The sequence below is a fragment of the Macrosteles quadrilineatus genome, unplaced genomic scaffold, assembly GCF_028750875.1.
Source record: "Macrosteles quadrilineatus isolate MER2022 unplaced genomic scaffold, UCM_ALF_1.0 Scaffold_6__1_contigs__length_79288215, whole genome shotgun sequence".
NCBI lineage: Eukaryota > Metazoa > Arthropoda > Insecta > Hemiptera > Cicadellidae > Macrosteles > Macrosteles quadrilineatus.
In genome coordinates, this window is record NW_026542599.1 from 66,339,937 (window position 1) to 66,357,408 (window position 17,472).

The 17,472-nt window shown below is 37.1% G+C and overlaps 1 protein-coding gene across 2 annotated transcripts in view; it reads right to left on the reverse strand.

The window, feature by feature from the left end:
• LOC128996784 (uncharacterized) overlaps positions 1–15,006 on the reverse strand; it is a 33,699-nt gene extending 18,693 nt beyond the window's left edge. Inside the window, exons 1-2 of one of the 2 annotated variants that reach the window (XM_054422250.1) lie at positions 14,602–15,006; positions 13,045–13,217 (exon numbers count right to left, since the gene is read on the reverse strand). In XM_054422250.1, the coding sequence (XP_054278225.1) occupies positions 13,045–13,217; positions 14,602–14,720 (292 nt within the window). In that variant the 5' untranslated portion in view covers positions 14,721–15,006. Of the gene's footprint in view, positions 1–1,339; positions 1,747–6,090; positions 6,209–13,044; positions 13,218–14,601 lie in introns of those variants that run through there. The other variant, XM_054422249.1, reaches the window with a different exon arrangement.
• Positions 15,007–17,472: the final 2,466 nt, after the last annotated feature.

Genomic DNA, 17,472 nt, shown 5'->3' on the forward strand with positions numbered 1-17,472 from the left:
GGCAATCAACATAATGCATTCAACTTGGAGCGGCCCTCAACATCTTTTGGTATCTTTTTACTAACAGTTACGACTGAAATCAATACACTTTAATTCATGGTTGCATTCTTTGCAAACCCCCTGAATAGGAAGTCAGTATTTAATGTCCGGCATCACACATTTTTCTTGGAAAAATCGGCAGGCCTAATAATTGATTTTTCAACTGATAAAAATCCAAAATAATTTATAGGAAACAAACTCTTATTCCATTACCATACTTTTCTTCTTATCAAAGAGGTTGGAATAAAAGCACCACTTAGTGTGTTACAATTGTTTCAAAGAACTGTTATCACAGCCTAGATTCACTTAGTGACTAACAGATAACACTTATCTCAGCCAAGTGAGCAAACAATGCCTGAAAGGTTTCAAGGTCTCATTGCTTATGGCAGGCCCTCAAACAACACACCTCACACACAATAGAAGTTGCACAGGCTACCTCCCACTCCCACTTAGATTAGTAGTTAAATTATCTTTACTCCTCCACAAACCCAATATGCTAATGCTCCTATGTTATAAAAAAGTTTCTCGGTTTTAACATGTATGACAATTTATAGAAGGATTTAAATAAATTTGATGATTCCTACAAAGATTTCCAGAAAAATTCTAGTGACTGAATTTTATAAAAAATGTATATGAAAAAAGATATAAGCAACCTTTTTAGTTGCCAGTACAGACACCTCTGCGTAAAATGTATCCAGCAAAGCAAGGGGTGAGTCAATACAGTCATGTGGATGAGCAAATGCATGGTTTAAGTAGCCAAACTATAAAAAACAGCTTTAACAGTATATTGTCTCCATTCTGGTGTAATTAAGAAGAATCGATGAATTGTGGACTACTCAAAGGGCGTGGCTACATATAAGATAAGGTCTTACATGTACAGTATAGACTTTACATACTTTTCATCATCGATATTTTCACTATAGTTCATATACTACAGGTAAGGAAAAATCTAAATATTTCTGACAACTCTCTGTAAAATCAAGTGGAGCATGTTACACTTGGTGGAAAACAATCATCCTATTATCCTTTGTTTGAAGTTCATTGTTGGTGATGGTGAGTTAATGTTGTTCAAAGGTTTATTGCGGACATTTTCCATCACGAAAAAATGTTTTTTACATTCGTGATGGAAAATGTCCGCAATAAACCTTTGAACAACATCCTATTATCATTCCATCAAAATGTACCATGTCAGTATTATGTCCTGAAAAATTCTGCAAAGCTAAAATAAAACCATAACAATCTTCCAAAGAGGAATAACAGAAAGTGAAAGTTGCAATCTACCGAGTGACTATTATGTTACCTTGATCCAGCTGGTTCCTCAAGAACGTCGCCTGCTCCCTGACGTCTATGAACAGCCACATGACAGTGGTAGTGGCGACCACACAGGCGAACACGAGCACGAGCGTGCAGGCTCTCAACACGCCGACACACGCCCTCCGCCGCGCCCAGCCGCCGCGTGTGTCGGCGCGGCCCAACCGCGCCTTGCCGCTGCCGCGCCACTCCTCGTCGTCCGTCGTGTCGCTCAACAGGCCGTCCTGCGAGCTCACGCCGCCGCCGGAGGGAGCGCGGCGACCGCGCCGTCCTAGCGCGTCCAGCTCTTTGCGCTTCCGCATCTTCTTTCCGCCGGCCCGCAGCGGCACTGCCACGCGCGTCTCCATCGCGCACTGTCACTGATAGCGGCTTATCTTGCACTTCACATCGTCTCTGCTGTAAATTAGATTGAAAGCTATTGGGTTGTAGACTACTTGATACTTGAAAATATGTTGCCAGTCTATTCTTTCATCATTCAATATCCAGTTGTAGTGTACAGGCCTACTAAAATTAAAGCAAATAAAATTTGTTTGAAATTCACAATGTATTCCGCTATTACTAAGGTATATTAAGACCTAAGCTAACCTAGTTTTCTCAAGTTTACATTGGGTTGTGTTCACCGCACATGTAACCTCCATCTAACAATGCGCGCAATGCTAACGACCTCTATGTATAGCGGTAGACACGCCCGGTCTATTGTGTGAACAGTCGACACTCGTACAAACATACCACACAACACAACACTGTCTATCAGCTTGACATACTGAAGGTGTTGTGGTGTACAGATAAACATAACGTGTGAACGTGTCTATTCTTCAATCAATATCGCCCATATATTGTTTTGTCAACTGCGACATACTAGAAATGTCCTGAACCAAAGTCCAACACACTCCGTATAGTTCCTAACGGACTCAAAGGCGCGGTAAAAGACGAGAGTTCAAAATGTAGACCTAATATCGCCTTAACGTGTGTATATCTTCAAAACGTTATTAAAGTTTCTTTAGAGGACGTTTCTTAGTTTCAAAAACTCGTTGCATTGTTTGCCATCTTTAAAAACTTCCTTCGACTACTCAATCAACCGTATACAACCAGACAGTGTTAAAAAATAATATCAAACAAATATTATGCAAATTTACTAGTCGTTTAAATTCAGTAAGAATATCACTGATGTCTTTGCTGAAAGTTTATTAGGTTAATTTCGTAATAAACTTGCTACATAAATACAGCGAAGGAGGAAATAAATGACGATCGGCCTTGTTGAGGGAGACAACCTCTAAATAACAAACTGGGTCAGTGTCAGCCTACTGCAGCTGTATTGACCCGCACTCGGAACAGCTGGTCACGGTGGCGTAGGGAGACCACCTGATTCTCATTCTTCCGATACACTTTTACTAAAAAATTGTTCTTCTAACCAATTTCACGCTAATTAACACGGAAGTGTTTATGTACTTTCTGTCTTACACCTTGGTGTAACTAGAGTAGCCTATACGTGCAACATTTAAAAACAGTTTACCATGAAAAAACATTATAATTTATCACGGATATTAAAACAGACACTGTATGAATCAACATAAACAAATGACGTCACTAGTCCGAATGTCTATAGCCGGAACAGCTGGTTAGGAAGTTTTTTGGCATTTAAATTTAAATTTCGAAAAAACCTAGTTACTTTAGGGCCATTGAGGTTATATGTTTATCTTTATGATAGTTTGTTGTAATATTCGTGGAAATTATTACACGAAACACGTCCTGTCATGGCACGACAAATTTACCTCAGAAATAAACATTAATGAGCTGAAATATGCTAATCGTTCAGCTAAGAGAATTTACAAACTAAATGCAATTTCTCTGATCGTTATTTGTATGCAGATGAACTAGTTTTTTCAAACTGTACATTCACAAAAGGGTTTTTATTGAAAAACACATTCGACCAAATTAGGAAGAGATTTTCATCGTTCACCGACTCATTCAGACAAATCCTGTTCAAATATTTGATTAATTCTCAAAATTCCGCCTACAAAATTCCCATAGATACCCTCATCAGAAATTATTTTCCCTCGCAAATACTTGCCCATAAATGCATTTCAAAATGCACTTTTCACCGATAGCTAACACATAATCTGAGAGTAGCTCCGGTTGAAACAGAAACAAACGCCGACACCTGACAAAAACATTGCAATAACTGATAACACGCACTGTTATCAATAGACTGGATTACACTGATAACAGATCGACTGGCGTTGCACGCCACTGACTACGGAGCACGAACTGAGGTCTGAGTCACTCCAGTGTAGACACAACAATCGCAACGATACCAAGGTTGTCGCACCCAATATCCCACTAGTACCCAAAAAATCCCTGCTAAATCCTATTTTGGCACAATGAGTACCATTGAACAACAATCGCAACTATACCGAGGCTTTTGCATCCAATCCACTAGTAAGTTGAAAATCCCTGCTAAATCCCACTTTGGCACCATGAGTACCGTTGAACAACATTCGCAACGATACCAAGGCTGTCACGCTAAATATCCCACTAGTTCCCTAAAAATCCCTGCTAAATCCCACTTTGGCACCATGAGTACCGTTGAACAACAATCGCAACTATACCGAGGCTGTCGCACCCAATATCCCACTAGTAAGCTGAAATCCCTGCTAACTCCCATTTTGGCAAAATGAGTACCGTTGAACAACAATCGAAACAATACAGAGGCTTTTGCACCCAGTATCCCACCAGTACGCTGAAAATCCCTGCTGAATCCCACTAAGTACCAGATAACAAAGGAAGATGATTAGTGATGATTAGTTTGTGCTTCCTGGAAGACAATTAAGTACCGGTAATCTCCTTAAATTATGACAAAACTTAAAAAAAAAAAGTGTTTCTGTGGGAAAATAAAAATAGAACTATACAAGACGAAGTATGTCGTTAATCACACATTTTCGGCGAATAAGTTTAGACTATCGTGCTACAATTAGTTCAAATATAAAATATTGAATGACAACTTTGCAGTACTAGGCCTTAATTTTAATTTGTTTACTTTTAATTTTTAATTTTTGTTCTTTAATTTTTAATTTAATTTTTTTTTTTACCAAATGTTTAATGTTTGTTTATATTTTATTGCTATTATAGATTCATCACATATTGAACTAACAAATACTAATTTTAGTTGGGAAAATGGAAAAATAATGTTTACAGTTGTGGAATAAAGCCATCGTGGAGTTAAAATATCAACGGATTTCCTCCGGGATTACCGGATTTACATGAGTTGTACCGGATTTACAGGGGTTGTACCGGATATGTTAGATGGGGCAGTTTTGCAAATAACAAAAAGCGTTTTACTGTTAAGGTTTCCCTCCTTCCTATATTCCTAAAATAACTCTAGTTCAACGCTAAAAATGTAGAGGATAATAATTGTATGATTAAGATTAAGAATTGCTGATCAAAGAGTCCAATATCTGCAAACTTCAAAATTAGGAATTGTTCAAACTTTTTTAATATATATGATGGTTGATTGCTAATTTTATTAAATGTTAGCAATCAAACAGAAAATTCAACACCTTTTCTCTTCCAAAAATACTAACAAATTCAAGTAATTCCAAGCTTAATATATCCAAGATTGTTGGTAGGGAATTGCCGATGAAATAAATATTTGTTTCTCTCGTTTTGTATATAGGATTGGGAAGTCCCATTGGGAACCCATGGTATACTTTTAATACCATTATTTAAATTAAAACCACTATTTTAAATACCATTGTTCGTGAACATCCTTCAGGTAACAAACAGTGTTTTTGTTCTCGCACTAACGGCAACACTGGTAATTAAGAAACGCGGGGAAGTTGGCAACCCTGTTCGTAAATGACGTCATCCCATTCAGCAAAAAAATAACTGTAATTTTATTGACATGTTAATCTTGTATCTTCTATAAAAAACTTAGTCGACCCCGATAAAATCATGCGAACATTTGGGCTATCAACAGGCATTTTAAATATTATCATTTTCGATTAAGGAAACAACGTAAAAAAATCGATTTAAGAAATAAAGAATCCATTACAAGAATTTTTGTAGAGTTTTATTTTTTAACGTTTAGGTATTATTTTTAGGATTTGATTTTTTGAGATATATGGAACAAGCAAAACAGTAGAATAATATTATTATTGTATACAGACAAAGTTTACATCCTCCAATTTAGACAAATTAATAAATTAAGGACACGAATTTGGAACAGTAACTAATCAAAGTCCACAAAATCGTAATATACCCATCAAACAATTACTTAAATAAGTTGACAAATAAACACGTTTTCATCGGTTATTAAGTTAAAACAAATCTGTTAACTCAATTAAATTACAGTACCACTATTCATAAAAATCTAAGACCGAATCACGTAACAAATTTTAAATTTATAAACAATTTTCGAAAGGTTTTCCCCAGGAAATTTCAAAGTAAAATCTCAAATTACGATCGGAAAACCAGCACTAGTAATATTTAAACCATTTTCAAAATATTCGCAGAACCATAAAAATATTTTACTATTGTGGACAGTATTTAAAAAAATTACAGAATCCATCGAAAATTGTTGTAGTTTAAAATGTCAGAGCCTTAATCTGAAATAGTCTCAATCTAAATAAAATGCAATAATTGTATTTTAATATTTTTCTGAATATTTTCAAACCCAAAGACAGGTTGTAGTAAATAAAATCTGCAAAATAAGGATCTAGAACTGCTTGGACCGCTACAAACCCAATAGCTTTCCTAGGTACCACGATTTTTACTTAAATCACTGGGGATAATGCACAAAAAGTGACGTCACGTCAACTGTGTACTGATATGAACACTGACACTGTAAACTAAACTGAACCCTGCCATCATTGATCTTGCCTCCCCCTCCCCACCCTCCCTCAAACCTACACCACCTCGCTCCCCCTCCACAACCTCCCACGCACTAGCTAGTCCAATCCCCCCACTCCAACCCACAAACGCCTACGTTACGGCAAATCTGTTGAGATTGTTACATATTACTTTTCCTGGAGTCTATTTTTGGATTCAATATAAATCAAAAATACACTGACATTATTGGGGTAGAATCACCATAGTTGTAGACCATAACTATAACAACAAACTTACTTTAGTGAGCTTGATGGGGATTTAAAAAATCTACATTTTTCATCTCAGTTAAAATTTAAATATTAATTCATTTTGGTATGATTTTTTCGTGATGGAATTATCAATGTTATTCTTGGTTTGTTGGCTACTCATCACTTAAATATCAATTCCCCAGTTTGCTCTTATTTTTTATTTGGTATTTTTATACAATAGGCACTTTTTATATTTATTGTAATGGGTCCAGGATTTTTCCAGGATGTTACTACTTCAGGGGGAATGAGTTGAACACGGGACTTAGATACTCAAGGTCTCTGGTTCGAATCCCGCCAATCACCAATTGCTTCAACTATTTGAAAATGCTGCGACCATCAAGGCCTAGCCTGGAGTACTATAATATGTAAAACGATGTTAGCTTTTAATATAGCGTCCTAGGATGTGAAGAGATAAGATATAAATAAATTAATAAAACTATGATCACCTTTGAGAATTATCCAATTCGAAACCAAATCATCAACCTTTAAGAGGATGTGAGCTATATGACCACAATGACAATAGAGACAATTTCAACGTTGTTGAACCCGTCCAAACCATATTTATTCAACAAAAAAGTTAAATGTTTCAGCGTTTTGAAATCATGTTGCTCAACCGTTATCTTTTAGCTTTAACCAATGTCTGCAGGAAGGCAAATTATGTATGTAGAAAAGAAACTAAACAAATGTAAATGGAATTCAAATCAAATGTTACATCGAAATCCACAATCCATCTGATAAGCATCACTAAACAAAGAATCCAGCTTGGGCTTGTTTCTGCCAGATTATCTGTGGATTCTTCTAAAATATTCGATCCTCAGGGGAATTCCTGGATTTGCCTTATTGAGAGATTTGATCTTGGCATAACCCTAAACCACGCATGAGATCTTATAGGGGTAAAAAATTGTTAAACAACTTGCCAGGGTACTACAAATCAATAATAGGGTTAGTATCTTTTAAAGTAAAAATAGTTGAATTTTTTTATTGAATTATTATACTGTAGTATAAATCAGTTTCTCGAAGACAAATCAACATGATTTTTTAGTTTTTGTTACTATGTATTTACTTGTACCATAAGCTAGTTATTTTAGTATAATTTGACAATGTCACCTGTTTGGTCTGGCTGTGCCAAAGCATTGTAAAAAACGTTACGTGACGAAAAAGATTTTTTGACTGAATCCTGACACTTGGAAGTATTTATGTTGACTAAATATCTTGTCAAGTAGTTCTAGTTATTTAAAAAATCAGCCACCCCCATCCAATTCACAGTGAGTAGAGGCTACAGTAGACTCCCTCTTATCCGGACTCCTCGGGACCGAGGCCAGTCCGGATAACGAATTTTCCGGTTAAACCAACGTCCCCAAAAACTTGTTAAAACGGACTTTTTACTGTGATTTTTGACTTAAATTTAGGAAAGCATCGTATTTAGACACGTGATCACTGGTCTCAAATCTTTCCCACGAGAACAGTCGTTTCAGTACTGCCTACTTCCTGCCGATTTAGTGCAGTTAAACCAATGTGCTGATAAAAATTGTCCAGTTAAAGAGATGTCATTTCCGCCAAAAGTAGTCCGGTTAAACCGATGTCCGATTAAAAGGTGTCCGGATAAGAGGGAGTCTACTGTACTTTTCGACCTTCCTCTAAACTTAATGTTCTCTTTACATTCTTCTGATAGGTTGTAGAATAACTTTGTAGTGACTGCAGGGAAACTGACTGGAAACTTTCATTTTTAACTATAAAATAATGTGATCTTGCCAGCAAATTAATTTCAGCTTCAAGTGTTCCTTCGGTTATACTGACAAATATTGTTTTGAATCAATATTTAAATAATCAGCCCAATACAATACTGATTCCTCTTTCATGAAAATGGTTAATTTTACAATATCTCTATGTTATTTATTCTGCATATAATTTTTCTTCTCTTGGGTGAATAGAGGCAGTTGACTACTCATTCTTTTGGTAATTTCCCTTTAAGGTTGATAAATGTATCTGCAGCCTAGGTTGATAATTGTTATTAGTGAAAAATATTTGTTTACATTTTTTTTAGCTATAATTGTTGTGATGGACGTCCCCTTTGTTCCTCATCATGCACTGTATCTTGCCCTTCTTTGAACTGTCGAACCCATCTTCTGAAATCACTCATCGAACCCGACCATTGAATCACTCATTACATTGTCCCCATAAACCTCATAGATTTGTCTGTGAATGTCAATTGCTTTAAAGTTTTTTTGCATTAAGAAAACGAATCACCGATCGACTTTCACAATCGGCGGGATTCTCAATTAACGCAGCCATTACGAACAAGTATCTACGAAGTGTACGACAACAATAGCGAGTTCAAAATGGTGTCATTTTCTTCCGGTTGACACAGAGTAACTACTACGCATGCGCTAAACTGCGATCGTAGTGCTACCCTGGACAGTAGGGGAAACGGAACTTACTTTCCGAATGTACCTCTTATATATCTGAAGGTGTGTCAAATAACTATAGTTTTCCCAACCCAAACAGTGCATCTTCCACCCCTCAGAAACTTGCAAAATCCCTAGAATTGTCTATTTAGATAAATCTGGTGCTAAGTTCAAAGCATGCAAAATCATTTTCAGATCATTCTCAGATCATTTTCTATGAAGTCAAAGTTGTCCTAATGATTGGCAGAAGACTTTGTGCCATTCTTTGGTCAGAAGCCAAGCTGCAGTTGTAGCGTTACAGATTGCAGGTACTGTAAATATAACTAAACCATAGTTATTTGTGTAACTAGTGTGCCAAGTGGCACTTTGCTGCACATCAGAGAAATGTTTACGCACAAGCTGCAGGCGAGTGGGAAAAGTTTCTTGAGTGCAACAAAGACACTTTGCACTCGCGTTACACATTATATTTTTCCTACAGTTACTATAAAGCATATAAAAATTGGTCTTTCAAACACAACACGACATGATTTTAGGTTAGGTTAATTTCAAGCGTTGAACAAAATGGGAAACACTGGATCAGCTGATTGTAGTTGTAGTATCTTTAAGTGTTGCCAACCTATTTCCAAGCGTACACGTATTACGTGACTAATAAAACCACGCAGTTTTGTGTTGTTTGGTTGGAATACTGGAGTGCAAAAAAAAGAGTGAAGAGTGTGCCCAAAATAAAAAAGAGCGCACATGGCAAAAGTAAGTAAATGCAGCAATTAGCAACTTTCTGTACTAAAACCACTGCAAGGAAGCCCACTTTGTCAGGTGACTGTAGGAAAAGTATTTTCTGTCAACTGTACTGTAGTTGCAGCAAATAATAGCACAAGTAAGGCTTACAACCTGTTTTGATGATAATTTACAATATCTCAGTTGTGAAAATAACAAACTTCACATGTATTTAGAACCCAGCTTGAAAATATATAAAATCTATAGACAGTAGAGTCTTGTTTATCCACCCTAAGCCGTACAACACAGAAAATAATAGACAAACACTGCACAAATATTAATAACATTTAACAATCGAGTTTCTTCCTTGTTATTTCTATTCAGCGTTAAGTTTGTCTTCAATCGAAACAGCTAAGTTTAAAATCCATCATTACAAATATGACAAATAACCTATGAAATAAATAAACAACTTAGTGTATAACACAAGATAAAGAGATACTTGTCCTTGTATAAATGTATGGTGGATAACACGGAAGCTCAGATAGTTGACATTCTACTGTAGTTAATGGTTATAAAAATGTCTATTTTTGGATGCCTTGGTGTGCTCTGAAACCCCCCAAGAACTGAATTGTCTTGGATAGATCACCACAACTGGACAGATCTTTAGGAGGTAGGAGCCAAACAAAAGTGGATACTGGTCATGTATTTTGAGGTTTAGCACTGTATTGAACACCTACTTTACAAAAACTTCTTCTGTTTTCTAAGGTACAGAATGAGAGGATGAAGAAATTAAATCTCAATAAGGTTACACGACAATAAATGTTAAGTGTAGGATTCTAACAGAACTTGAAATTGTTTTTTTTTTTTATTGGCTGAAAATATATCCTACTTGGTCAAACTACAAGATACACAACAAGACGTAATGGGACATATGAAGAGAGGCAGTATGGTTCTATTGGGCATAACATAGTAGAGAGGGTAAACATAAGCAAAATACTTGATCTAATTATACCCACAAAGAACCTACTAGCCTCATCAACTTTCATCCAAAATCATCCACGGTTTTTCTAAGGTGGGCCTCTACACCGAATCTATCATAAAATCTGTAAGTTGCAATGAGGATTTGAACCCTTAATCTACAATTGTCTCCTAGGAAAAGAGACAATGTCTTCAGCTTGCCTAATATATGGGCTAACCCAGTGTATCGCATGTAATTTGTTGTGTTTTTCTACAATGTAGGTGAAGAGAGTGTAGTACTTTGTCTTTGGTTACAGGCTTTTCACATAGGTTTCAGCACACCCACAGAGAAGTAATGTACCGAGGAAACATTCAATGGTACACTTGAGTGGTGTCTAGCACTAGTGCAGGTGTCTTGGGAAAAGCCCAACACCAACCCCCTCGCCCTCATATACTACAACGTACATGTGGAGGAAGACCCTGTACCCTGAATAATAGGCATTTCCAGACAGTATTTGCCGTTCAAGCTCTTTCTTGCTCGGCACCAGTAAATTCCTGGGACAACATACCCCCAGAGCTGAAAGCGCATGGTGGACTCATAAGCTTGTTTCCTCTATGCCTTTCTTCTCTGTGACTGTGGCATATCTCAGACAGTCCTTTGGCAATCCTTTGATATAAAATAGGAGAGTGCTTTATTTTACATTTCATTTTTCACAGTTGTTACACCTTATTATACATTAAGAATGAAGGTTGAAACTAATTTGTCTTTTGGTAACGTGGTAATAAGTTAATTTTATTCATTTCAGCTGTTGAATACTGTCATAAATTAAAATACCCCTGCTTCAGCAATCCTGCACACTAAGCAAATTTCCATTTTCTGATTGGATTTTTACTCAAATATTTCCTTAATAATGTCATATGTGTTTCCTATTTGAATAATATTAGCTGAAATGAAATTTGATAAAAGGGGATCAGCTGCCTCAGTCTTGCTATTCGATACGACTGAACGGCTTCCTCTGAGTATCAGCTCAGCAGCCATCATGGTACCTACTTTCCGTGCCCCGACAAGAACTATTTTAGTTTCGGAGATGCTCATTTGGTAACTCAGCAGTAGGGGTGCAATTTAGCAGGTAAACTGTAAGGGTATGTGGCTGCACTGGTGGCTGAGCTGGTGGCCTATGCACATTTGACTGGCCACCATGGTTGTGCCATTGGTGTCTCCACCACCTGTTCACACTGGTGGCCCAGTGAGAAAAGGGCCGAAGAATTTGTGAAGTAGAGAAGGTAAATTTGCTTGGTCCAGTTTGTACTAATAAAAACATTATATTTTTTTATCATAGCCTACTTGCTTATTTGTTATGTATAAGTGTAAATTTCACTTTTGAAACAGCAAACTTAGAGGGATTCCAACAGAAGCCATCCTACCCCCACTGCAGCAAACCTGCAGACTAGGGGTATTTCAATTGTCTGATTCGATTCTACTAAGATATTTTCATAGTCATATTTATTTCCCATTTAAATTACTTTTGATTTAACATGTACCGGTAGGCCTACAGTAAGACTTAAGGCTAGGTTAGCCCTAGAGAAGTAAGAAAAAGAGGACACATTCAGTCGTACACTTAAGTGGTGTCTAGCACCAGTTGCTGGTGTCTAGAGCAAATTCTATTTGTCATCTCCTTCCGCTCTCCTTTCCCCCTCGCCATCAAGTACTACAGCGCTCGTGCTGTTAAGAAAACCCTGTACGCCACACCAGCTGTGCAAATATGCTATGTGGCCATATTTGTTCTGGCTCATCCTTGCTCGATACTAGTAAGTACAATTCCGCCCCAATATACCAGAACTAAAAGCACACGGTTGTCCCATAAGATGGAATCCTCTGTATCTTACTTCTCTGTGTGTTAGCTGTTACAGGGGAGATGTTTTTTTTAATATTTGCCAAATATTTTTTCAAATCAATCCATAAACAATAAAACTGGAACAGTTTTCTAAATTTACAACTTTTAAAATTTTCTCTGCCAATAATTATACAAAAACACTTCAAGATAGGGCCTGCTAAAATTTTTTTTAAGCTGTACAAAATGGTTCAGAGAGATATTGAAAATTCTATGTTTTAAGGGTAAAAATGAGGAACCCCTATTTTCACCCCATAAAACCCCGTTCCCATGGTCCGATCCTGCTGGTTAGAAAACTTTTTCAAATAAACGTAGGTTTACACGTTTGTAACCAATTTAATCAAAATCTGATGTTTTTTGCTTGAGTTGTCGTTCTAACAGACATAGCTTAAGTATAGGCGATAATAAATTTGTAGGCCTAGCCTATGTGCATTTTCACAGATGGTGTTATTAAAAGGTCCTGGGTCTGGGTCTCACCATGGTAATACCTACCTACCTTATTCCCTTTAGGGGAAATTCCCTATAAACGCACTAAAATAAATAAATACAGCCTAAAAGTTTTGTAGATTACTGATATAGAGTGCAACTAACCTGATTGTACAGTAGAGTCGAGATGTTGAATCTGAGAATTGAGAGCGATGGCTAACCAAGTCAGAGTGAGAAGCCAGCAAAGCAAGAGAGATAGGGCAAGAGTAAGACTGACCGTTCGGCCTCCGCAGACCTGCGGTGTCAACGTTCTTGTGGCAGAGTTCTGTCTACGCTTCCTAGAAAATTCAATCTAGATAGTTTCATTGTGTTTGGTTACTTACATAGATAGAATCAAACATAGGGAAAAAAGCTACCGGTATCTGGTAAAATGTTCGTCTTGGAGCTGAGGAGGGAATTACACTTTTCATCCATGCCACGTCCTCTTTGACTGTCTCAAAATGCAGTACCACTGATCCCCCACTAGCCTCGGAAGAGGCTATCGTCCATAGCTTGTGTCTTTCCCAATAATGCCCAACATCCTGCCAGAATTAGGCTAGGTACAGAGGTTTGTGGATGAGGTTTGTCGGGACAGGAAGCAGGAGCAACAACATTCAGCAAATCTTATGCCACACTTAATCTTTAGCATTTAACACTTGGTAAGTCTCATGTAAAATATGTTTTACACACTGTACAGCTCGTAACATCTAAGCTGGCACTTGACCGATCCCTTCTAGTATCTAGTTCAAAAACATTAATTTTCTGTGAATTCGGATTGCATCAACAGTCCTCCCAACCCATATGAAGGTGCTTGAGTACATAATACAAGGGGAGTCAACCCCATGAGGCATTTGCAGTTTGGTCTTTTCCCTACCTCCACCCTCCTCCCGCCTACACTGCCCACGCTAGGCCAAGTGCCAGCTTAGATGTGACAAGCTGTACTCTACTATTGTGTGATCTTGGACCTGTTGGGCAGACACATAAACTCTAGGCTATTAGACTTGACGGTAAGTTAGTTAACTTTTTAATATCTAATAACAAGTAGGCCTATTTCGAGTTAACAAATGCCCCTCAGATGTTCCCTCTTTATTAGGCCTACCCCTTCCCCAACTTAAAACGCTCTTTTCCACACAACCATTTAAAATAACCTATAGGGAATCCTTCTGGAAAGGTTTCTCCCTACATGCTCTAACAAGACTCTTTATTCGTGTATCACTTTTATGGCCCTAGGCCTATCATTAACGATGAAACGCTAACTTACTCTACATTAGCCTAACCTAGGCTATTTGCAACCTATTTGGTAAAAATTGTTTTTATTTATTTATTTTTTTTACAGAGGGCCAGGCTTTTAAGTAACCATGGGATTGCATCGAAGCTGGAACAGCTTATTGTGCACCCTCAAAAGGTGAATGAAGGTTTACTGATCGAATTGACAGTTACTGTACAATCGATATTAAGTTTAGCATAGTCCAGTATAAAGAAACTGTACCCACAAGGTCAACAATTGGCTGCTCTTTACTTTAGGTCCTACACTCATTCGAATGAAAATATCGATCAATATATCGATTTTCGAGCAAGCGATATTTTCATTTGAATGAGTGTAGGACCTAAAGTAAAGTGCAGCCCAACAATTTTGTAGTTAACTTATATGAGTATGTCAGTTGATTGATAGTGTTCACATACCTGTGTTTGGTCAGTTTCTTCTTTTTTTGTGGAGCTAGCACAAGTTCTGAATTGTCAGATCCTGATTCACTGTTGTACATTTCCAAAAGAGCATATAACTCCTTATTATTATTTTCCATTTGAAACAAGTATTAGGATACTTTAAAGGCAAATACATTTCTAATAGAAATTTGTTATTGCTGTCATCATTTTTTCTATTACAGAAATTTATAACCTAAAACATAACCAGCTATGTAAACCATAAATATATGAGTTAAGCTGCATTTCACTACATTGAATTTGAGAAAAATGTAAAAATAAAAGGTTCATAACCCTGAATTGATAATACTAATAAGCCTATTAGATTATTTAAAAAGAAACAACTGCTATAAAGCCATAGAAAAATAGTTCAACTACCCTAAAATAAATACTTAAACTTCAACTGACAGTTCACTCAGTTCGACAATAATAATCGACAGCCAGAAGCAGCATTCAGCAGCCATTTCTTTTTCTTTTATTTTTAAATCAGCTGTAGCGGTAAGGCCTCTTTTATGCACGGCGTTTTCCGTCGGGCGGAATCTATCAGAATCTATCGGGCTTTCCGTCGGTGAGTGTTTTAACATGGGATCAAATGGGACCCTTTTATGCACGACGGAATCTCCGTCGCGTTTCAGAATTCCGTCGGAGGCCGACGGAAGACTTAGACTCCGCCGAGTTTCGGCGTTTCGCCGGAGCTTGTTTTAACATAGGTTTAAATGGGACCCTTTTATGCAACTGCGATTTCCGTCGGGCGGAATGTAGTGCTGCCAACCTACCCCACGCTCTGTCATCCACAGTATTGAAATCACCTTAATCATTGTAAATAGAATATCATTATTCATTGTAATTGATTGAAGAGTACAAATAAAGAGATGTAATTAGGGGAAAATTACTGCATGAGAATTACATTTTTGTTTAAATCCGCGGAATAATACAAACTTACTGTTTCGTAGGAATAATACGGCTTACGTATTATCGGGACTGAAATGGGAATTTTTGTATCAACGGTATCACCCGGGATTGATAAGGTAATTTTGGTACCAAAGGCAATCAGCATCACATTGGCAAACCTGCAGTACTGCCAACACTGCCATCTCCTTCGCCGTCGTCTATTTCTCTTCATGTACAAATAAGTATACACCAATACACAAGGATCCATCTTGGGTCACTGACGATGGCAAATGAACGAAGTTGGTAGCACTGACCACCCCCACCACGGGCATCAGCGGATTCTGCTCGGCGGAGAAACTGCATAAAAGGTACATCGATTCCGCCCGACGATTTCGCCCGACCGAAAACGCCGTGCATAAAAGAAACCTAAGGCGGTAAGGGACCGGACTGAGTTAGATTAGGCAAAGTGCGGAGTTAAAAGGCGGCCGTGATTTTAACCATAGACAAAAAGAATGGTAACCCAGGTGACATATCATAGTGCATAGTCCCACAGTGCCTAATTGAAAATTGTTTCATTGTGCTTGGACGCGAAAACGTGCCACAGCTACTATCAGAGTAGTGACAATGTTTCACAATGCCTAATCGGCAAAATGCCCCAAGGTGAATAAGGGAAGCTGGGAAAGGGAGGGCTGCGTAGGGCTGAACAGCCAAGTGACAGCTAAAAATCAGGGGCGTCTGGTTGTAGAAATGCCTCACATAGTGCACTATAAATAGCACTATATAGCAAGAGCATTTGTTTGCATTGTTTTTTCCTTCCACCATGGCATTAAAAGGTATTAATTAATAACACCGAGTAAATGGTCCGGTGTTGGTTTTAGATTGTTTTATGTTTTATCTATGGTTTTAGCATAGATAAAACAATCCCTTTAGTAAATTTCTCATCCGATGTCGATGTCTGAAATTCTTGTTAATTGCTTAACTATGTCTATTGTCTGGTGCACTTGTAGGCACGACCACCTAAAGGTGGCCGTGACTGTAGCGGTCGTTTTTGTTGACAATTTGTTTCTTGTTATTTCAATCGATTAAAAAATCCGTTTAACCAAATAGAACGGTAAACTTATAGTCATAAACAACAACTCGATCATTTCCTAGTTAAATATCTAAACATTAAAGCGCAATAATCATGAATGAATTAAATAAAAATAATATGTTTATTTTCCACATGGTACAGAATTACATAAATACATACTTTTAATACGTTACGATTACAAAATATAAACTAAAATTAAAATTACCATTTCTGTATTACCTTTATTAGGGTAGATTTTTTTATAAAATCAGCAGACATAGGCAAGTGTGCTACCCCAGTGTTTCTTCTGCATTGCTATAAAAAATAGTAAACCAAATCATAATGGAATAATTTGAAAATTCAAATAAACTACTTTGCTTGAAAAAGATTTTTTTAGGGAAAAGATTTTTTAATTGATGCACTTAAAATATTATAATTAAACTATTAAACCTATTAAAACAATTGAAACCAAATTTTGTCAACACCATATAACTATCAGTAGATCAGTGTCACCAAACGAACTATACCCGAAAACGATCTTCAAAATGTATTAACAATGGGATGAGAAGTCTACTTATGTTGGTTAGTCTATGGTTTTAAGTAAAACATCACACTAGTTATTGTAGCGGGTTGCTGTTTCTGTTACTTTTTTTGTGTTGACAACGCATATTTTTGGGCTGTGTATCATTGCATTGTTGTGTACACATCTTTGGCAGGAAGTACAAAAAATTTCTTGCATACTATACAAACTGTGAGTTCAAACTCGCCAACTCTGATTTGTTCGATTTAGCACGAAACGGAGTCTTAATTTTTTGTACAGTAAGCCAATAACTTTATGGACACACAGAGGTGGTATTGGTATTCCCTTATGGTAATTATCATAATTTGTAATT